The following is a 23511-nucleotide window of genomic DNA, read 5'->3' as shown; positions in this document are numbered from 1 at the left end:
CGCTGCCTGCATGAGCCAAGGCTGGTTTCATGGCCTCCCCCATGGCTCAGTTTAACCAGGGAGCATGATTCCCATGCCAGGTGGGCGATAGGTATAAAAGGAAGGGCTTTGGTGTTACTCTCCCGTCCTTGTCTAAACACCCATGTGAGGCCAGGCCCTTTGATGTCTGAGGACACTGGGCACAGGGTAAGGGAAATTATCTGTCCAAATCGGCCTGCTGAGTATGGTCAGGAATCTGAGAGGGGTTGGTCTGTCTGGCCCCCATGTCAGTCTCCTGCTCAGAAGCCCCACGCCCAGGCTGCCACGAGTTCACTTTACATGGCGAGCACGCTGCGGTTCCCCGCGCTTGGCTGAAAAGAGCATGAACAACGCTCTCCTGCCCTGCAATCCTCAGAGTCGCAGCCTGTTCTTGTTAGGCTGGTGTCTAGCACCTGTCACTTTTCTCCCTGTCCTCAATTACTCCCACCTGAGCAATTGCCTGGGTGGGGAAGCACTTTGAACTTAAACTGTGTTTGCATCTTAACTTGTGTTTTAATTGTGGTTCTCCACCTGCTTCTGCACTCCAGGAAGCCTCTGGGAAGCTTGGTGTAGCTCATTAGAACCTGGGGAATCCCAGCGAGGCTGGTCAAAGACTCAGGAGCCAAGGAAAGAAGAATCCGCTGTTCATTTCTTTGTGAGTTGCCACTAACTCCCTAATGAGCTTATCCCTGTGTCCACAAATAGATTAACATTAATGAGATTGCATTTTAATTATTACTGCTTTCCTTTTAGGAAGGATTTGGGATTTTGAGGTCACTGTTGCTAAAATACCTCCTTCTTTCCCTTGCTGCAAAAGATGCCGAAAACCAGAAATAAATAGGTCAGTGGAGCAGTTGAGCTGTCGAAAAGCTCACACACTGGAAGCAGTCAGAAAGGGCAATGATTTTGAGCGGTTGGAGGTAAACATTTTATGGCTGGGACTATCCCATGCTAAGGCCTGACAACTTATAGTGAACCTAACCTACTTACTAAGAGAAATTAACCTCCTAATACACTGTTCATGCCCTGGTTGATGCTAGAGTTGTTCAATTCAGTGGGAAAAGAATTTAATTTAGTAAACAGTACCAGCCAAATTGGTAATTCTGTGGTGTAGGGGCAAATCAGAGTCTTCGCTGAGTCAGTTCTTTGCTTTTCCCCAAGTTGAGTAGAATCATGCCGTGGTCTCCTATAGGTCTTTGTATCTTTATCCTTGGTTATTAACAGTATGCTCAGGGAGGAAGAGGCCAGAGAATTAGCATCATGGGGAAAATGAACTACAGAGAGGGTAATGACAGGGATGTCTCTGGGCGTTAGAGACCAGGAATGTCTATTGAAAAAATCTTTGAATGGGGTGTGTCACCCAAGTAAACACAGAGTACTGGTTTCTAATGAATATGAGCCAGAACTCTGATATCACAATATTAGTAAGTACTATGTAAATGTTTGCTCTTAAAATTCTTATTTTTTTTGTTTTAATTATCTTCCTTTATTTTTGATTTTGGAAATTACAGACTACAGAAATATATACTAGTTTAAAAAACAAACAAAAAAAAACACCTAAAGTCAGAGGTGTGTAGTGTTAATACAAAGGTCTCCCTAATGCTATTATCTCCTACCTGAACCTTGCTTTTTTTGCCAGGTGACCATGGTGGAGAGCTTAGTGAGGACCAAAGCCACTAGGCCAGTGGTAAAATATTAAATTTAAAAACAAAATCCACAGCCTGGGCAACATCATGAGACCCTGTCTCTACAAAGAAAAAAAAAATTACACAGCATAGTGGCACATACCTGTAGTACTAGCTACTCAGAGGCTAATAAGGTAGGAGAATCACTTAAGCCCAGGAGTTCAAAACTTCAAAGCTGTATGCGCTATGACTGCACCACTGTACTCCAGCCTGGGCAAGAGTGAGACCAACCTCCCTCCCAACAAAAACAAAACCACAAAGTCCAAACCATTTGCAGGTTTATGAAATTATCCTATAAATACACAAACTGAAATAAAAAGAAACAAAACTAAAACTAACAAAACTCTTTACTCATTTCTTGTTATTTTATTTCTCATAAATAACAGCTAATAACAGAAAAAAGTCATTATAGCAGCCTACTATTTTAAGGCAGCAAATGTAACTCAAATGCTAACAGATTCACTCAATAAAATAGGAGACCTTCACAGGCTATAATAGGCATTTATGTAAATTTCCCAAATCCAATGAAACTAATAATTTTTTTTTTTTTTTTTTGCACTTTTTGGCCAGGGCTGGGTTTGAACCCGCCACCTCCAGTATATGGGGCCGACACCCTACTCCTGTGAGCCATAGGCGCCGCCCGAAACTAATAATTTTTATTACCTATCAAACACAGAACAAAAATTAATCAATTTTATTATTGTTCCCTATAGCTGAACAATTCTACAAATGATAAATTTCTCTCATGATCCTCTCACTCACACCAGAAAAAGCTATTAAAACACCTACAATTACGCTTTGCAAACTGGGGCCTGGCTACTTCTGGGGTCATTTGGTGGTATGCCAAGGCATACTGCCAACAGCTTGGATTACATTCCATCTTTCCAGACAGCAGCATTTACTTGATGCTGAATAATCCCATATTTATTTTTAAAAAGGCTCAATGTTAGCTTTCCCTCCAACTGAAATATATAGAGCCCCAATATATAAAAGTTTCAAGAAACTGCACTGGTAGTGAGAGTTGGCCGAACCTTTCCCCTCTACATACCGCAGGAGTATGTGGGTTCTTTCCTCCTGGTGAACCTGGGGAAAGGCTTGGCACGTTCAGCCTCATTGAACTTCCAATCTCAGTTCAAAGACTGGGTGTCCTTCCCAGGACACCGAGGTCCACCGAGGGAGTCTAACTGCCAGTGTGACTGCCTACCCTGCTTGCCCTCTTTTCAGGCAAATAACAGAGGTAGCATAGTTGACGTGCTCAAGTCCAGCTCCTTAAATCTAGACTTTCCTGGCTTTTCAGTCTTTTTGATAGCAATATGTTTCAAGAAATTAATACTTCCACTTATGTTAATGTAGCACTCAGATCTGGTAGCACCTACATAAGTTTCTGGATTGTAGTAAACAGCAATACATCTTCCAGACTGCTGAATGTTCCCAAATGGTGTCCTGCTCCCTAATCTGTTTTCTGCATATTCTCATCCTTATTCTTTTCTGTATATTCTTCTAGTCGAAGAAGCCACTTGGCCCAGTAGTGGGAACAAAGCCCTGCATCCATGACATGTGAGTGGGCAGGTGATCCGTCTTTGTAGGCCACCACAATTAAGCCACACTGAACCTGAAAGCTGTAGTTGGGATCATGGTTCACAGCACCCATGTATGCCACCACTTGCAGTGGGTTGTCGAATGTATTTCCGATAAAAGGTTTTGGTTTCTCTGATGTCTTCCAATCAATCACACATAGCTTGCCCTGATACTCAGCCACACAGTCCAGCAGACCTGTATACTTTAAGGTTTCATGTTGAACGGCACTTTCGAGGGCTTGAACTCCACTGACATCTTTCAGAATATGCTGGACACTTTGGATGTAACCAGATTCAAGGAGATTTTCATCTCTCTCTTTTAGGTTTCCCTGGGGTGAAGGTGAAAGTATGTATTCCAAGTCTTCATGGAACCGTTTCCCTTGTAAAAATATATTTGAATTATATTCTTTAAAGCCATCTTCTCCCAATTCCAGAATCATTCGCTGTTTCCACCTCTCCAAATAGAAAGTCTGTTGTTTTGTCATGGTCTGCTGAAGGATTCGGGTCACGCTTGGTATCACATTCCTTTGCAAAGGGATTTTCAAAGGAATTAAAGGATCACTTGCATTTGATTTAACACTTCTCTTTGGATTGAAGATAGGAAACCGATTTTGTGGAACTCTTGCTTCCTCTTCCTGCTTTGGGGGTTTATGCTTACTCACAGGTCCATAGAGTAAAGCATCTTCTTCGAACAATGATTCTGGGGTATGCACAAGGCCTCTGAATGACAAGACAGACTGTACTAAATGAGAATATTTTTCTTGGTCCACTTTTTCATATGGGTTCACTTTTTTCTTCCTGTCACACAAATAACAGGAAGTAGAGAAACCCCCAAGGGCAACAGTTTTCACGGAAAACCCCTTTGAACTTCGGAACTGCCTGCAGACGCTCTGAAATGCCTTCATCTTTAGATTTGTTTTCACTTCTCGCTAGTCTATTTGCAATGTCGAAGGCCTTTTTAATTTTTGTAATCCTGGAAGTCAGGTTTCTGAAGGGTCACGTTACTTGTTCCAAGTCGGAGCTGGGAAACGGCGGTCAGCAGAGCAGGACCAGCCTTCGTGATCCGCAGAAGGCCGTGCACCCCGGGCGGGGACAGGACCGTTGTGACCCTTCGGGCGGGAGTCTGCATTAGCGAAAAGGCGGTTTAAATAGAAGCCCAGCTACCTCTGAAGCCACCCCGCTTCTCTCAATTCGGAGGGAGCAAACCACCTCTCAGGACCCGTACTTTTATCTCTCCCGCCTGCTCTTAAAATTATTAAAAATTTTTATTCAAAGGGGGCGGCGCCTGTGGCTCAAAGGAGTAGGGCGCCGGCCCCATATGCTGGAGGTGGCAGGTTCAAACCCAGCTCTGGCCAAAAACCACAAAAAAAAAAAAAAATATTCAAAGGGAGAGGAATATCCAGTCAAACAAAGATTCTAATTAGGTGGGTTCTGGTTAACTGAGAAACCTCAATAAACAGCCAAGTCTTGAAAAATAAGTAATTTCTAATTGTAAGAGAGAAGAACGCACAACACTGTTGGGTTAGGAAGTATCAAGCATTTCAGAGGTTTCATCGGGTGATATGCTTCTTCCCAGAAGAGTGTTGTGTCTATGCAGACACTCCCTAAGTACCCAATTGATTATGAAAGGCTTATCTTGTCTGCAAGTGTTATTTGATGCTCCCTGGTTTCGGTGCCAGGGCAGGTTGCACCATGACTTGGGAAGTCTCTCTCTCCCTTTGCTGGGTTCTGCAAAGAATAGCTCTTTTGCTGTAAAAGCAGATCCCCAAGGATTGTTTCACTTGCAGTCACTCTGCTCCCCCCAGATCTGTCTAAGGTTGGGGGCCTCAAGGGAAAATATAGTTTATCCAGCAGGAAAAGATTGTAACCTCAAGCAGCTGTGTTAAATAAAGTTAGTCCCTAGGGCCAAGCCCATAGCAGCTCAGGGAGCATCAATTCCTGGGCACCCGTGGCCTTCACTTTATACAGTGCCCAGAGTCAATATGGCTGCCTTCCAGCTTCATTAATTGCTATTAGGGGACACAAAAAGGTGAGCAATCAATGCATGCTTATTTATGATACCCTTGTTCTTGTCATGCTTATTACTACTGCAATGTGTAATGCATTCTGGTCTGCTCATAATTATACCAAGTGTCATTCTTCATACATTTAATTGTTAGGAAATAAAATTTTAATTAAAAATTGGAACATTTTTAAAGGGAACTAAGGCAGAGAAAATGCTCCAGGGAAATAAGGTTGATGGAGACATTCATGGATTTTCAACTCCCGGGTAGATCTCAATGCATGAAGTGATGGGAGTATTCAGAGAGTCTCTTTTCCTAACTGTCAGTGTCTCCTGCTTTATGGCAAAGAAGGTCAAAGAATATTCATGCCCTGATGGGAACCACAGTTTCATGATTAAATATGCCGTAGAGTGCTGTACCTTCTAGTGCTGGGAAGGTAAACACATGTTAAAAACACATGTTACAGCGTGTAAACAACTGTCTCCTTGATGAGCGCACCTGTTACTTATTGGTTAGTATCATTGAGCATTTGCACTGTTCCATTGCTTCATTTCTCTTCAAAGAGTTAAGGAAGGAATCTATGTAGGAAATAGAATCTTGACTAATTAGCAAGGCATGGCCTTCCACCCCCCCATAAACTCATTTATCAGATACGCTCCTATTTTAATCAGTTACCTTAAAAAGCAAATACCTTTTATCAGACATGTCTCTATTTTAACCAATTACTTTATTGCATTTTTATTACAAGTGCAAAGGTTAGGTGAAGTCAGTGCCTACCGTCTACAGGGCCCTTAGTCATAGCAAACACTTCTGATCAAGGAAGTTTGGAAGCAGGCTTCTTATTGTCCAAGCTGTCCTGAGTGCCTAAGTAATTATTATAAATGTCTTTTATATGTCAACCATTATGTTGAAAGTCTTCTCAAGTTCACGAACATGGGGTGGAAATCACCTTCCCCTTGGAGCCCTCTGATAATCTTGAAAAGATTATTTTCTCAACCCTAAACAAATACGTATAGAATGGTCTTTTGTAAGGTAAAGCTTATGATACTAAGTGGTCATGAATAGAAGTTGAAAGGAGGATAAGTACTGATTACGTACATTAATTTAGGCTACAATCTCAGTTTTCACTTCAATTTGAATTCTGAGGGTTTTTTTTTTTTTTTTGGCTTTTTGACTATTTCAGAGCCTTGTGTTCATTCCAATGACCACCCACACCTCAAATTTCACTGCCGCTTTACAGCACCCCTAGCATTTATTCAGAGAATTCTCCCCCCAAATTTTAACCTGCCTCTGACTTCGTTCCTTCTTTTTTTTTTTTTTTTTTTTTAAGACAGAGCCTCAAGCTGTTCCCCTGGGTAGAGTGCTGTGGCATCATAGCTCACAGCAACCTCCAACTCTTGGGCTCAAGTGCTCCTCTTGCCTCAGTTTTTCTATTTTTAGTACAGACAGGGTCTCACTTTTGCTCCGCTGGTCTCGAACTCCTGAGCTCAAGCAATCAATCCACCTGCCTTGGCCTCTCAGAGTGCTAGGATTACAGGCATGAGCCACTGTGCCTGACTTTTTTTTTTTTTTAGACAAAGTCTTACTCTGTTGCCCAGGGTAGACTGCTGTGGCATCATAGCTCACAGTGAGCTCCCATTCTTGGGCTCAAGTGATCCTCTTGTTTCAGCCTCCCTAGTAGCTGGGACTACAAGTACCCCCACAATGCCTAGCTAAGTTTTCTATCTTAGTAGAGATGAAGTCTGACTCTTGCTCAGGTTGGTCTTGAATGCTTGAGCTCAGGAGATCTACCCACCTTGACCTCTCAAGAATGCTAGGATTATAGGCGTGAGCCACCACTCCCAGCCTCCGACTTTGTTCCATTTGGTCAGAAAGACTTTGGGAAGTGGAGTGAGGCACAGAGCCATAGGGAAGTAGCAGAGTCCTGTGGGCCAATGAACTGGTGTCTTGAGTTGCTATTGTGGTGCCCTCCAGGCAGAAAGACAGAGTTCTAACAAATTTTACCACCAACAGCTCTATGATCTTGGCCTTAATTTTCTCATCTGTATTTCTAAGGATGCTGCTGGCTGACTATCTCTCCACATGTGGCCATTGGCATCACTTAATGCTGGTTTAAAAATATGGATCAAAATCAGAGGCCTCAGTACAGACCCTCTAATGGTTGGGGCAGGCCTGAGACTCTGCATATGTGTAACTCACCTGCTGGTGCTATTTAGACACCCAGCCATCTGAGGACCACTGGCTGGATGAATACCCCCTCTTCCTGTGTTGTTAAAACCCATGCTGCCAGTGGGGACAGAGTATGGGTGGCTGGTCCCAGTGTATATGTTGGTGGTTGGGTCTGGACTTTATGGTGAGTTATTTTAAGAGAAAGGAAAACAGTCTTCTGGGTATCATCAGGGAGGGGTGGGGCTCAATGCCTAGTTGCATCATGTTCACTTTTCTGAAACACATGGCCTTCTTCTGGTGAGCGTGTGCAAGACTTCCTGTCCAGAAGGAGTGCAGAAACCTCAGGCAAACCTCTGGACGTTGGTTTGGCTGCTTATAGACCAAACATTCTAACACTTGACATTACTCATGTGATCTTTAGATGTTTGGACATTCTGTGCAATTGTGTGAAATCTGGACAAAGGTCCTCCCCAACTACCTTCTGTCTCTCTTCCTCCCTCCCTCCCTTCCTTCCCTTGTCTCCCTTCCCTCACTCCCTTGTCTCCCGTCCCTCCCTTCCTCCCTTGTCTTCCTTCCCTTCTTCCTCCCTCCTTCTCTTCCCTCCCTCCCTTTTACCTTATTGCTGTCTTTCCATGGAGGTGTCCAATCTCATTTATTGGTTGTCTGGAAGAGCATCTGGCTTTGCCTCTCCTAGGCTGCCCAACAGAATTAGAAAACTCTAGAGACTTTGCAGTCCAATGAACTTAATGCTTATTTACTGCCCAAAAGAACAAGTCTGGCAAGTAAATAGCCTACTGCTACACCAAGAGGCATGATGCATTCATTAAACATCAACACAGAGGGACAGGAGAGCATATTGCAATTTTGGATCTACTCATTTTTGTGAGAGCCCTCTATGCCACTCTCCCCACTCCAGCATGGAGCACTCATGCTTTCTTTATGCCCCCACTGCTCTCTGGCAGGGCCTCCAGCAAGCATCAGCTATGCTGTGTTTATAAGTCTTTGTCTCCCTCACTAGATTGTGAGTTCTGAGATGAGTACAGTGTCTTGATCTTCCTTGTTTCTCCAACACCCTGGCAGCAACTTCCCAGTACATGGTAGCCCTGTGTGGGAGTCCTCAAGAAGAGGGTTTCCCTTTGATTTTTGCACTCTTCTCTTCTATCTCTCCACATGCGGCCATTGGTATCACTTAATGCTGGTTTAAAAATTGGGGTTCTGGCCTCAATACAGACCCTTTCCTTGCCTTGAAAATGCCTGTCATCTCCCATGTCTTCACAGTCTTCCATCCAGTCTGTCCAAATCTCTTATAGGGATGCAGTCTTACTGGATTAGGGCCCAACCTAATAAGCTCATTTTCATTTGGTCACCTCCTTAAAAACTCTGTTTCCAAATGCAGTCACATGCTGAAATGCTGGGAGTTCAGATTTGAGTGTATAAATTTTGGAGAAACACAATTCGGCCCCAAACACCCTCAGTCGATGTTTGTCAAGGATTAAATGGAGGTACTAGTGAGACAGCAATCTGTGTCTCTGTCTGATTTATAAACAAACTCTCTTCCTCCTTGTTTTTTCATGACACAAATAGGCATGGAAGTTTTATCAGATGATACACAAACAGGTGGATCTATTTTTAAAATAAAATTGGTGGCTATTGATGATCAAACTCATGATTCAAACCAGAGTCATCACAAGGTCTGGTGGCTGCATAGACTGCCTTTGGGTTTCTTATCTTCCTATGTTCTTGAGCTCACTGGGGGACTCATAGAAGCCCTTTCTGTAGGGGCAAGCATTTCCTATACACTTCTTTTTCCATGGAATATTTCAACTTCCCATTTATAAGTGTGTACTCAGTTTCTTGTGAACATGTTTCTATTCAAAGCCTTCGCTACAGTGGAGTTGGAAATTTGAAAGCCTGATAAAAATTATCAAGCCAACTTCTGTGAAGTTGGAACACCTGGGACTGCTCGTGGTTTTTGTAAACAACCAATATGCAAAGTTTCCAAGTATCCTTCTATTCTTACCGATGATCTGTCTCCATTACTCTTGCGAGACTCACTGGTTTTAAGAGTGTGTTATATATTCTGGTACTTGTTTATATGTAAATTTCTTTTGGGCCACATACCAACTCTAAGAGTGAAGGAGAGGGTTATTAATCCCTGCTGTAGAAGGGCAGATGGGTTAAGAGGTTGAGTGATAGGCACAATTTCCCTGAGTGGTTTTCCTTCTCCGTCTTCCCAACTCAAGAGCACTTTGTTCACATGTTACTCCCCTGGATCTTACCTCTTCTTTTTTTTTTTTGTTGCAGTTTGGCCGGGGCTGGGTTTGAACCCGCCACCCTCAGCATATGGGGCTGGTCTTACCTCTTCTTACCTGTGTTACTTCCTCTCCTGTTGAGTTCTTTGAAAGCAAGGCCCGCATGTTTAACTGCTATAGAATTCTATTTGCTTGTGCATGAGAGGCGCTCAAACATTACTTGTTGAATCAACTGTTGTACAGCCTTGTTCATTTCAGTAAAAAAATGGATACATACATTTCAGTAAAAAAATGGATACATACATACATACATACAATATAAACATACATATAAGGCCTGACAATTAAGTTCATAAACTTGTCACTGTACCCTTATGTTGGCAGCACTGGACAAACAGCTCAGTAAGGTTTCCTAACATTGGTATATTTAGAGTCTCACAGTTGTGTTTGTGTCAGTGTGTAGTGGTGTCTTGCTGAGTGGTGTTCATTATTGTTGTATGTTTTTGTGTGCTGTTGTGAGAATATCAGAGCTTGAATTAGAGCAATGAACAGACATTTGTAAATTTCTTGTTAAACTTGGCAAGAGTGAAAAAAAAAAACTTGGCAAGAGTGGAAGGGAAATCATGGATATGTTAGTCCAAGTTTATGAGGATAATGCCATGAAGAAAACAGCTGTGTACAAATGGATCAAATGCTTTTCTGAGGGGAGAGAAAGGATCACTGATGAAGAAAGATTAGGGCTGCCAGTAACGAACAGAACTGATGAAACATGGCAAAAAATCCTTGAGTTGTGCATCAAAATAATCAGCTGACTATGGGAAGCATAGCAGATCGAGTAAATATTGATAGAGAAATAGGAAAACCTTAACTGAAAATTTTGGCCCACAACTCATGGCTCTTGCATCATGACAATGCACCAGATCACACAGCACTGTCTGTGAGGGAGTTTTTAGCTAGTAAACAAACAAATGTATTGCAACAGCCCCCCTACTCACTTTATCTGGCTTCCAGTGACTTTTTTCTTTACCTAAAGATAAAGGAAATATTGAAAGGAAGACATTTTGATAGCATCCAGGACATCAAGGGTATTACAATGACAGCTCTGATAGTCATTCCAGAAAAAGAGTTCCAAATTTGCTTTGAAGGTGGCATAGGCACTGGCATCAGTGCATAGTTTCCCAAGGGGAGGACTTTGAAGTTGACTATGGTGATATTCAGCAAAGAGGTATGTAGCACTTTTCTTAGGATGAGTTTGAGAACTTAATTGTCAGACATATGACTGTGTTCCCATAAGATCATAACACTGTATTTTTACTGTACCTTTTCCGTGTTTAGATATGTTTTGATACATAGATATCATTGTGTTACAATAGCCTACAGTATTTAGTACGACGACATACTGTACATGTTTGTAGCCCAGGAGCAATTGTCTATACCATTTAGCCTACGTGTGTAAGATATACCAGCTAGGCTTGTGCAAATATACTCTATGATGTTTGCACAACAAGAAAATCACCTACTGACACATTTCTCAGAATGTATTATTGTCATTAAGCCATGCATAACTGTGGAGCACATATAATAACACTTATTGAGCAGCTACTGTTTGGCGGCAACTGTCATTTGTATCTTAACATACTTCATCTCATTTAATTTTGCATCTTATGCTATCAATAGAATTTCATCCTAATTTAACAGAAATCTGAGGCTTATCAAGGTTAGATAATTTGTTCACGGTCATGGAGCTGATAAGTAATGAAGGCAGGATTAGAATCTGGGTGGGCCCAACTGGACCAGCTACTGGCTGTGCTTCACAACTCCCCTGTTTAAAATGGTGTCTGTGTGAGGAATTGAAAACAAACCAAGCTAGAAGCCACTTTCCTATGGGACACGTACAAGCACATACATGCATACACGCTGTTCAGTTCTGAGAGCTCATTAAGCTTGAACCCAGAGCTTGACACCTCTGAGTTTCAATCCCTTCCCAGATTATCTCTCACCCCTTCTTATCCCTCCAACCTCATGCAGCCAGCATGAGAATTCAGGGCTTTCAAATCATGTCCTTTCCAAGGGCACAGGGACATTCCCTAATGTCACCCTAGAGGACTGAATCTGCAAAGCAGGCAATGAAAGGAATAAAGAATTGTTTTCTCTTTGGAATTAGGAAAAAACAAAAGCCTCACTTTAGTAGGTTATTTATTATTAATAATTCAGGGCAGTCAGAAAGTTCACAATTTAAAATAGTTGTCTATTTTAAATTGCACGCGAACTTTATGGCCACCCTGCATAATTATGGCAGAACGTATTAGTAATAAAATTCTCAAAGTGTATTTCAAAAATTGTAGTTGTAAGAAATAGTAACTAGATTTCCATTCTCCCCTTCCTCCTACAGAAAGCCCCGAGTGTGTGTGGGGGGACATCTCATCCACTCTCCTTGGCCCAACCCAAACCTGCTCTTGGGTGTGTTTGTGCAGTTTAGGCTGCTGGGAGCCACGTGTGTGCTGCTGCAGGCTGAATTTGGCTATAAATTATGTTTTGTTTTCTATCAGCTACCTAACAGCTAAAATCATATTTGCTATCAGAAGTGACCGAGGCCACAACAGTGATGTATTAAAGAGCTGCAGAGTCATGGGGGGTGCAGGTTGACCAGGCTCCTCTTACTCTTTTGCAACCACTGGCGTGTGGACCAAGATAGTGTGTTTGGGTCACCCAGGGACCAGACCAGGGCTGGATGGTCAAGGTGTATTTTGCAGGAAAGCAGCACAACTGAGCCTCAGTCTCATCCACATCCTTGAAAACATGGCCAGCTTCCATACAGATCTCCTAATAGGCTTAAGATGTTGGCCAAAACCTTACCCTTAATTGCATTGTGTGACAAAACGCTAACTACATCACTGTAATTACTTTCAGGCACCGGATTCCAAAGCATTTTGATGATATTCAAATGGATATTTGAACTCACAGACAACAAGCTTAATTTTCCCCAAATGACTGATTAGTTCTTGTCACCTACCAGATGTCTATTTTTTTTTGTTTTTAGAAACCAAAGTAAAGTGTCTTTTTGACTGGTAATAACCCCAGCCTTGTGACTTCACTGCTGCTCACTTTTGCTCTACCGCCCCCTGATAAGCTTTCCTATGTGCTGTCTTTCCTATGTGTCTGTCTAAACTCCTCTTCCTGGATTGCTGCCACATTCACTGGAGCACCAGGAGGGCTGGATCTAGCTTCTGAAGCATCATTGCTGGAAACCTGTCACTCCGTCAGAAGCTGTACTTCCCATGCCCTTACTGAGGGCTGGCCATCGCCTCGCACCCTTGATCTCCAGCTTTAGATCACCCAGGGTGAAAGTGGGAGAGGCAGAGTATGAACTGAGCCCTGGCCCATCTCCAAAGCCTGTGGCTTTGCCTCTCAGCCTTTGTTTGAACTGTGGGCATACTGCATCCCACAGGGCTCTGAGCTGGGCCTTTCCCATAAGGAAAGGCCTTAGGTTTAGGCTTTAATGATCTTTAGGTGCTGGGACTTGAAGTTCTTAATCATTTTGTCTTGAATTTCGTGAATGAGTATGATGGGACAATGGTGCGTGTGTTGGGGACTTAGACCTTGGTTCAGCATCATGTCACCCCTATGACCTCCCTGTCTCCTTGGGACTGGTTCTCAGCTGCCCCTTGGCATCTTAGGCCCCACCCAACCTCCCTCTCCTTCTCCGTCTCCCCTCCTCTCAACCCCTCCACCCACCCTCCACCGGGGTATTGCTTCTGGCAGGGCCTGAGTGTGGGCACGGGGAAGGTAGAGATCAGGTGTGTGTCTTTCAGCCTCTGAGGTTGGTGGTGGTCATCCCTAACCGGCTGGCAGGGCCATGATGTGTTTGGCAGAGGGCTCAGCTGGGGGCTGTCATTTGCCTCTAATCCAGACACTGAGCATGGCCAGGTGCAGTAATTGCAATCCTTTGGTGGTTGCCCACCTGTGGGAGTGGGGAGCCAGGCGTATGGGAAGGGGAGATGGACGTGTCCACCCCAGCAAGGGCACCTCATTTTCATCTTGCCCTGAGCCTAGCTAATGATGAAGCTGGCTCTGTATAGGTCCTAGGATTTGGGGTAACAATGTAGTAGAAAATAGGTGTCCCAAAAGCTGCCCATAAAGTCATATACATAGAAAGAAGGGGAAATTGTAGCTAAATGGACCTTTATTTATAAAATATTCATTACAGAACGTCCTCTAGGTGTTGGCCTCCTCTTTGTAGCAGCTCAGTAACAAAGATGCTGCCGTGTTGATCTCCATTGAGAAGGGAGGCTCTGGGAGCATGGCTGATTTCAGGGGTTCCCAAGGGCAGCTCTGACCAATAGTGATTCCTTCCTTGGGCTCTGACTTTAAACCTAACCCTGATGAATTCGCCACTGTGTAGTCTCCATCATAAAAATAGTGACCCCAGAAACTCAGCAGGATTAAGTTTCTCCCTTACGGTCGTGGTCATGTAGCTAGTACATGGCAGAGTTGGACTTTAGTCATTGAGTCCAGTTTTAAGTGACTCCAAAATTCATCCCCTATTGTCCACAATTTGCCACTGAGTCAAGAGGGGATTGTCTCCCACCTCAAACTCTAGGACTAAGCTCCTGGAGTCTGGGAGAGGCTGAGGTGGCACTGGGGAATGTGTTAGGAGGACTAACACACGGTGTAGAGGGCTTGGCTCCTATAGTCCTCCTTCCCTCTCAGGTTTTAAAGTTACCTGAAAAGACAGGGAGGGTTGTCCTACTCCACAGACAGAGAGAATGGCATTTGAAAGGGCTTGAGGGGGCAATATTTTCTACACAGATCAGTTCCAGGAATGTTCCTGTGAAACCCAACTTTTCGAATCTCGGCTAATGTTGGAACAAGTGCCAAGGAGGAAAAGCCATTCAACCAAGAACTTAACTTGAAATTGAGGCACCAGGAGATGGTCCTACAGCTGGGTCAGACCCAGAACAGGTGGCAAGAACAAAGCCAAGAGGCAAAAGGATGGCAATTTGGGGATCTATTAGATAGGAAGGGTTTGGATGGAGATTTCAAGGTCAAGTTCATTTACTTGATCTCTGCATAGGAGATCAAGGAATAAGTGAGACAAAACTTTAACCCAGCCTCTGGTTTTCTTTCTTTATTCCCACATTTTCAGGTTCACAGAAGGTGAGGGTCAGTAGCTGTGAGCATCCATGTGTGTCTCCAAACTTACGTGTATCACGAAACAAGCCCTCATGTCCACAGAACATCTGTTTGCTGAGCCTCTCACTTACACCCACCCTGCTGAGCCCACAGAGCTCATGCTGCATTTGAGATTCCTTTTCAACATATGTGCTCAGAATTCAAAGGAAGCAGAGTCTGCAGAGGATTGATTTCTTTCCATTTGAAAACTAAAGAGGAGAAGAGGCCTGGAAGCATCTGACTGAGGGGGCTGGGCAGGGATCACACAGGCTGGGCCCAGGAACTGCAGCCCCACAGACCTGCCCCTCCCTAAGGACAGCACCCCACTTTCCACTTCTACAGGGCAGGCTCTGAAACCAGAGGAACTGAGATTACAGCCTCCTTGCTCCCACTGGGGCATGGGGCACAAGCTGAAAGCACCAGAGAGGCAGCAGGGTGAAGCACTGACTTCATGTCAGTGAGAGATGAGTTCAAATCCAGACTCCACTGTGTATTAGATGTTTGCCCTCTGGTGAATAATTTAACCTTGCTCAGAATCAGTTTCCTTATCTGTGAAATGAGGAAAATGATAATAAGGGTCGCTATGAGAATGAATGAAGTAATGCATATGAAGTTCTGGCATGTGGAAGGGCTCAGTAAATGACATTTATTGAAGCAAGTATAATTATGATGGCCTCTGGGAAGCCAAGTTGGGGCTAATGCTTGTTCTTGAGTTTTGCATTGGAAATGACTCCAGAAAACTAGCTGAGGGTAGTCCCCTGGGTGGGCCAGAGTGGGCAGAGGAGGCTGAGATGCCTCAGGGTCAACCTGGCAGTCATCAATTCCTGATCAGGTTGGGAAGTGCTGAAACTGCATGGAATAAGCAGAAAGCAGAGTCTGTGCCAATGGTCCTCTTGGAAGCCATGCTGAAGGCACAGGGACAAGGTGTCTCTTGGGCTGAGTAAAAGTCACTGCCAGTTGAGTGAAAAGCCAGATCACTGCCCATTGTGGTCATGACAACAGTGACAACAATGACAGCCTGTATTCGGGGAGGGAGTCTTCCTGCCCCAGGACTGCCTCCAGGGGCTTAGGGATCAGGTCGCTTGGGGAAAAGAACCACTGGAAGGATGTCCAGTGGTTCTTTTCTGTGGCATCCAAAACAGCAACTAAGGCCCACAGGTCAGGACAAAGGTCCTGAAGAAACAGTGGAGTGCCAGGGCATCCACTGGCCTATCAAGCGATGGCCCAGTGACTCTGCTGTCCCCAGTGGCTCCCTCCACCCCCAGCCCTGTCCTCACTGTTCCCCTCCCTCAGGAGTACACAACCATGTGGTGACCACAGGACAGGGAGAAGAACCAGTGAGAGTTTGGGATTTATTAGTCCAGTGGAGACCATTGTGATTCCCTCCTCCCCACAGGGGACGGGAAAGGGATGGGGCTTTCAGAGCATCCCTCATAGAGAGTGGGTATGTCTGCAGAAAGAGACCTGACTGCCCATTTTCCCGTCGCTTATGCTCATGACCTTCTCCCTGAGTGTAACTGAGGAGGGAAGAAGAGGGCTGGCGGGAGACGATAGGTGGGCTGACAGAGGTGGACACCCATGGCATGGCGAGGCAAAGGCCAGGCATCGCCTGTGGGCCGGACAGACATGGCAGAAGGTGGATGGGCCTGAGTTGTTCAAACCCACCCAGAGGCCGGAGCTGGCTGGGGTGGGTGCCCAGGGCAAAGACTTCCTGTCCCCAACTTGAAGCCTATCACACAGGGGTATGAGCAGCAAGTCGGGATTAGTAGAGAGAAGACCTTGATAGCTCCAAATGGCCAAGAGCTATTCCTCCTGTCCTAATGCATCAGAGGCAGAAGGGCCCAGAGGGTCAAGGGGAAGAAAAGGAAGGGGCAACCCAAGGGCTGAAGGAGGGCTGGTAGGGACGAGTAATTGTGATCACCATCTCCCCAAGTCCAAGATATAGGGTGGGGGGAGGAGTGTGTGAGTGATAAATTGAGTACAACACTGGAGTCTTAACCTGGATTGACTTGGAGTAGGTGGATCTTTTTAAAAAACAAAAAGGAATTGGGATGCTGTGCTGGGTTACAGTAGGGAGTGGCAAAAGGCAGAGGCAAAGGCTGGGTGCGATGGCTCACACCTATAATCCTGGTACTCTGAGAGGCCCAGGCGGGCAGGTTGCTTAAGCTGAGGAGTTCAAGACATGCCTGAGCAAATGTGAGACCCAGTCTCTAAAAACAGCCAGGTGTTGTGATAGGTGCTGTAGTCCCAGCTAGTCAGGAAGCTGAGGCAAGAGAATCACAGCCCACTTGACCACAGAATCACTCCCCACAGGAGTTTGAGGTTGTTATGAGCTGTGACACCATAGCACTCTACCCAGGGTGCCAAAGTGAGACTCTGTCTCAAAAAAAAAAAAAAGAAGGCAGGGCAGGATGGGCAGAGCGAGAGCCTGGTTATGGTGCAGTCCACCTGATACTACAGGTTGAATTGTGTCTCTGAAGTTCACAGGTTGAAACACTAACCCCCAAGACCTCATACTGTGACCTTATTTGGTCAAGATTAGATGGTAGTTCCTGCTCCATGTCAAGGAGCTACCAGAAGCCAGAGAAAAGCCTGGCAAGGAGCTACCAGAAGCCAGAGAAAAGCCTGGGACAGCTCCTCCCCTCTCACCTTCAGAGGGAGGACAGCCGTTCTGACACCTTGATTTCAGACCTCTGGCCCCCATAGCTGTGGGCAGAATATGAATGTCATTCTAAGTCATCCAGTTCACAGTCCTTTCTCATAGCAACCCTGGAAACTCATACAGCCACTCAGGATCCACCCCAGTTGGGTCTGGGGGTCAGGCCCTTGAACCTCCTCACTGACCCCTCTCACCTCTGAAGGGCACAAACCAGGTGACACAGGTCCCTCTGGTCAAGGATTCTTCCCGGAGAGGGGCTCCACTGTGGCCATCCTGCCAGGGCTGAGACCTGGGTGAGCGAATTGAGGCATTCATTCACCCCAGGTGCAAAATTCCAGGGGCTGCTATACCTTAGCAAGGAGGTAAATGATATTTCAATGCAAGATTTAAAAATATTAAAATTAATGCAACCACCCAAGATGGACCAGCATCTCTCGCAATTTTAAATAAAACAGGTGCAGTAGTGCCAATGTTTGCCTTTGCTGCAGGCTGCAATGTGGCTTGGAATGGCATCCCCTACAGCTGGGGAAAGGAGAGCCTTGGATCTGAAGGGGATACCTAGGTGGCACCAAGACATCTGTGACACCCAGAAAGAAGGAACGCTGGGTCCAGAACCAGGCGGCAGGACTCTGCCCTGGGTGCTCAGCCACTGCCCTCTACTGCCAGGAAGCAGCCAGAGGAAGTGTTTCTAGGTAAAGAAATGAACCAGGATTCAGGAAACGTGGGGACAGAGTGTCGTGGTGCAAAATCACATCTACTCATTGATCTGTGAAAGGTAAATACAAGCCAGCAGCTGGGAGTTGGGTCACAGTGTCCCAGGCCTGTGTTGTGGGCATATGGACCCCAGTGGGCTCTGATCAGGAGAGTAGGGTGCCTGCCTTGGCTGCTGGGCTGGACCCTGTATTGCTGTGGATGCAGATCAAGGTAATGACATCCAAGGACGAGGGTGTTCATCTGTCTCTCTCTTGCCATCACTCCAGACTCTTGAGTGATGGAGGGCCCCTCCTTGGACTTGTTCCCAGATGCTTAAATGACAAATCTGGTAGGCACCCAGTGCTGGGTCTTTGAACTTGAGTCTGATATGCTGTAGGCTGCAATGGATGGATGGACAGCCTCTTTACATTGACCCCTTACCTTCACGCTGAAGGCGCCCTCCCAAGGCTACCTGAGCAATTCATACCTGTCCTTTCCACGCCTTGATTTCTGCTCCTTCCTCATCCACTGACAGAACCTAAACCAGAGACAACCTTCCCTTGCTGAGCCCTTATAAATCCCCAGCTTAGCGGATTTCAGGCTGATTGCCTGAGCCCAGTTTTCTCTGCAAGGGAATCTCCTTGGTCTTGATGGATGGCCCCATGCTGAGGACACAACGTTTTACCTAACCGGAAGCACCACGGATGTTTAACAACACTGGTTTTCAGCCAACTCCTTGGGAAGGCATTGTCAGTGGAAGTAGTAAATTTAGCCTTTGTCTTCAACCACAGAGTGTGTATCTTGTCTTTGAGCTCCAAGAGGCCGTCACCTTCTGAAAAAACATAGCATCAAAGGTTATTCTCTGTTCTTCCCATCAAATTTAAATTTAGCAAAATTAAGATATGAATTTTCCTTTATTCTCTGTGATAACAAATGTAATGCCAGATTTTTTTTTTCCCAGAGAGCTTTTCATCCCACCTCTACTCCATGTCAAGGTTGTCAGAATAGTAATTTATTCATATTTTTGACCTCTGGGAGGACAATATTCAAAGGGTCAGGAAGTGTCATTGGATGTCAGGATGGAGATTCACAGCTCGTGGTGCCTTCACAACGTTACATTCAATCAGGTCCACATGGATGTGGCTGAGGCGGCGGCTCCTGTAATTACCCCTGAAGGGCTACCGCCCTTATTAGTAATTGCACCATTTTTATGCATTTCCCAGCATCCTCAGTGTGGAGGAGGGTCAGAGCCCGCTTGGTTTTCTCTGTAAGGAAGTGGAGGCCAGTGATTTCTGCCCCTCTGCTTGTGTCACCATGCAGACCTCCTGCCGGAACAAGGGTTAGGGGGCAGTGGAGGGTCTTGCTGGGGGCTGGGCCACCTCATCTGTGTGGTCTCCTTGCCAGGCCACTCTGAGATCTGCCGTTTTCTAGAAGGGCTCCTGGTGCAGCTCCTTTACCCAGAATGTCAAGGTCCAGGCAACTCCCGAAGCTTAATGATTTTCTGAGAACTGTGTGGAGGCCTAGGGGGCTGGAGGAACAATTAATCAATGCTAAATAATAATAATAATAGTTATTCTCTGATTCATGAGCGGAATAAATCCCTCATTCCTGGCCCACAGCAGATACAGCCCAGACGCGCACAGCAGAGCCTGTGAGCTTGTTTAGAATTCCTGCTGAGTGCTGTCTTGCATGTCTTCCAGAGGCCCTGTGTTCCTAGTCATTTTAAGCAGCTTGGGAAGAGCTTCCTTAACCCCCGATGTATCCTTAACCCCGCTGTATTTTGATTGGTTTGCCCCAATTCTGCTGGAGGCAGCTTAGGGATAAGGTACCAGATCAATTCAGGCAGTGGGTGAGTCAGGCTAAGGGCTTTGGAACTAGCCAGTGAGCCTGTGTCTGCTCACTTCCCTGCCCTTAATTCCCTTCCCTGTAACCTTAAGCATATCACATAACCCTTAAGAGCCTCAGTTTCCTCCTTTGCAAAATGAGAGCAAACAGTGTGACTACACACGGAGCTGCTGAGATTGTGCAGCACACTGAATATGAATTGACATGGAGAACATTTTATTTTCTTCCAAGCTCATACAAGAGAGAGCCTCTGACGTAAAAAGGATGCCTTGATTAGCTCACCTGGGGTTGAGTGCCCCGGGCCTGGGTATCGACTGCATCCAGGCTTCAGAGGAAGCCAGAGCCTGCACTGCAAAGGAAAGGCAGGGAAACTGGGCGGTGGGCGTGGGGGGGGAGGGGGAGGATTCCACGGGTTGGGATGGGGGGAAGGAAAGAGTGAATGGAATGGGGAGTGGTGTGGAAAGCAGCACCCTTCCAAGTGACTTTTCTCCAAATCTTCCAGAGACTCGGAAACATCCTAGAAATCCTTGCTGAGGCACTTTCTTGCTTTCTTGCTTTCTTTCTTTTTTTTTTTTTTTGAGACAGTCTCACTCTATCACTCTGGGTAGAGTGCCATGGCATCATGACAGCTAACAGCAACCTCAAAATCCTGGGCTCAAGAGATCCCCTTGCCTCGGCCTTTCGAGTAGCTGGGACTACAGATGCCCGCTACAATACCCAGCTAGATTTTTTTATTTTTAGTAGACATAGGGTCTCAAACTCCTGAGCTCAGGCCATCCACCTGCCCAGGCCTCTCAGAGTGCTAGGATTATAGGCATGAGCCACCCTGCCTGGTCTTTCATGGACACAGCTGAAGGGCTGGGAGCCTTGGATCCAGCCCAGAGCCCAGAGACCACCTGTAAGTCTCACGGATCACAGACATCTTCAGGAAGGACTTGGCCTTCAAAAGGGGAGAGGGAGTGATAAATAAGGGAATGTCACCTTCAATGCAAGGGGTCCCTAGCAGGTGTCTGGCACAGTGTGTGGTTTCTGGTAAAATGCACAGTAATTGGTTGCTTTGACAAATATTAGAATCACCCCCTTAGTCTGGGTGAGGTAGAGCATGAGGGCAACTCCTGAAGAAAACCAGGCCTGGAGAAGCAGAGTCTCCCATTTGTTAACTCCTAAACCCCTGAGAAAAAACTAGTAGATATGAAGGCTGTTAAAGTACCTAAAAAGGTGGGCTGTTGGAAAATGGATCCCACTGAGAATTTTTATTTTATCTTACTAACAGTTGTCAGGTTTTTGTGCCTTATATATGGATTAGTAGACATCATTTATATTATGAATTTATTTTTTTTCAGTGCCACTTTCTTGGTAACCATATGAGTCTATTTTTTAATCAGATGCACCCTCCTTTTGGTGATAGTTCAGGCAAAGATGCTGACAAGAAGAGAATCACATAGGGAGGCAGCTCGGCTCACTCACTGGCTAAAAATAACCCCTGTTTTTGCAGTCATATTTTGGAAGGGTGCATGATTCAAATACATGTCTCATCAAAATGTCAACTTACCTCCCGGAGAAGAGAAAGCAGGAGATAAAAAAATCGTGCCGTGCCAAAGGTCAGCTGTTTTCCTCTTTCATCTTTGCCACCATTACTAAAAAACAAAAACAAAACAAAACAAAACACACACACACAAAAAAAACACTGTAGCCTTTACCTTAGTGTCTTTCCAAGAGTTTTGCATAATAAGTATCGAAGAAAGAAGTGAATAGGGATTTTTTGAAACTGAGCTCCCCTTTCAAGGGACTTAGCTACCACTGTGGTCTTAAAAACAGATACTATGTTGTTTAGGGGATATCAGGAGATTGGAAAGTGTCATTCAGTAAATATTGATTCAAGGTGTCTTCTGTATACATCTGATATGCAGTGATCATGGTTTGGGATCAGGGAGATGACCGCTGCTTCTCTCCTCCCTCACAAGACCTAGTTCTGGAAGCTTCCTTGAAGGACTCTTGGTGATCTTATCATTGTGGTCTGATGTTACGGGTTGAATTTTGTCCCCCCAGAAAAGATACGTTGAGGTCCTGACCCCATGTACTTCAGAATGTGACTTATTTGGAAATAGGGTTGTTGCAGATGTAATTAGTTAAGATGAGGTCATAAATAGATGCAATTAGGCAGATGGCCCCTAAATCCAATGTAACTGATGTCCTTATAAGCAGAAGAGGGGAATTTGGACACAGACCTGAAACAGACAGGGATGATGTAGGCAGAGATTGGAGAGATGCAGCTGCAAGCCAAGGAGTGCCCTTGACACCACCTGTTACCGGAAGCTAGGAAGGGACAAGGAGAAGTCCAATCAGAGTCTGCGAGGAAGCACAGACACCTCATTTTGGACTTCTAGCCTTTCAGACTCCGAGGAAATAATTTTCTGTTGTTTTTCACTTTGTGGTGTTTTTTGTTACAGATTGCTGGTTTATGTGGAGGTGGCATGGAGGCAGGTGACAGAGATATTTGCAGGAATTCTATGTGCTGGTCAGGAGGATTCTTTGAGTTGCACTGTGGCTGTGAGAGCATAGAGGAGGTACAGGCCAAGATGGACTCACTGCAGTGGCCAGTGTCCCCTAAGAAAGCGTACTTCCCCGCATCCTGCAACCAGGCGGTCGCCAGACTCAAAGCTGGAAGACACAGCTTCTGGTCCCAGCTCTACCACTCACCTTGGCCAAGCCATCTTCTCTCCTCTGTAAAACAGAGACACACTGCCTTGGAATTTTTCCTTCACTTAGAGCTTGACAATCTCTCCACTGTTCAAAAATACATGCATATACTTAGCTAGTGAGGACTGTACCCCAGGGCTGTGCTGTGCATGCACCTGGTACTCACTCTGGGGGTGGAGCTTGCTGGGTCACAGGAGAGTCCTCACTCCACATGGCGCTTACCCCGGCATCTCAGATTGAGGGAGAGCCCTCTGCTATTGACATCACATCCTAGCTCTCCATTTTCCATCTGCTGACAGGAGGATGGGTAGGGGTGGCGGGAAGACAAGTCTGGGCTTGTTCAGGGGTGTTAATATGTTAAAACTGCCCTGATGATAGGATGGAATTTGGTACGATTTGGCTTCTCTAGATTGCTGAAGTCTGGTGAATGTCTGGGTTTTCCCAATGAGCTTTGAGCTGAAAATGACCAACTCGATGAAATTAAGTCGGCACCTAGAGACTAAGATCGGAACGTCATCAACAGAGACAAGTAAATGGCAAGACAGTCTCCCCTTTACAGGCAGTCTCCCCTTTACAGGCAGTCTCCCCCTTACAGACAGTCTCCCCTTTACAGGCAGTCTCCCCTTTACAGACAGTCTCCCCTTTACAGACAGTCCTGCCAACCTCCCTTCTTTCTTCTCTTTTTAGAGCAAAGCAGAGCAAACATCTTCATGTTTCTATCCCGTGACCCTGCACTGA

At 45.4% G+C, this 23511-nt stretch overlaps 1 protein-coding gene across 1 annotated transcript; it reads right to left on the bottom strand.

Moving 5' to 3' along the window:
* Window positions 1-1504: 1504 nt before the first annotated feature.
* Window positions 1505-22986, bottom strand: LOC128571718 (mitochondrial genome maintenance exonuclease 1-like). Its single transcript, XM_053571350.1, has 4 exons — window positions 22940-22986; window positions 21626-21710; window positions 4281-4403; window positions 1505-4209 (listed from the first exon to the last, which is right to left on the bottom strand). Exons 1-4 carry the CDS (start codon window positions 22984-22986, stop codon window positions 3154-3156), a joined length of 1311 nt encoding a protein of 436 aa, XP_053427325.1. The 3' UTR covers window positions 1505-3153.
* Window positions 22987-23511: the final 525 nt, after the last annotated feature.

Source organism: Nycticebus coucang, chromosome 19, assembly GCF_027406575.1.
Source record: "Nycticebus coucang isolate mNycCou1 chromosome 19, mNycCou1.pri, whole genome shotgun sequence".
Lineage (NCBI taxonomy): Eukaryota > Metazoa > Chordata > Mammalia > Primates > Lorisidae > Nycticebus > Nycticebus coucang.
Note: the sequence above shows the minus strand (reverse complement) of the source record. Positions and strands in the feature narration are given on the sequence as shown.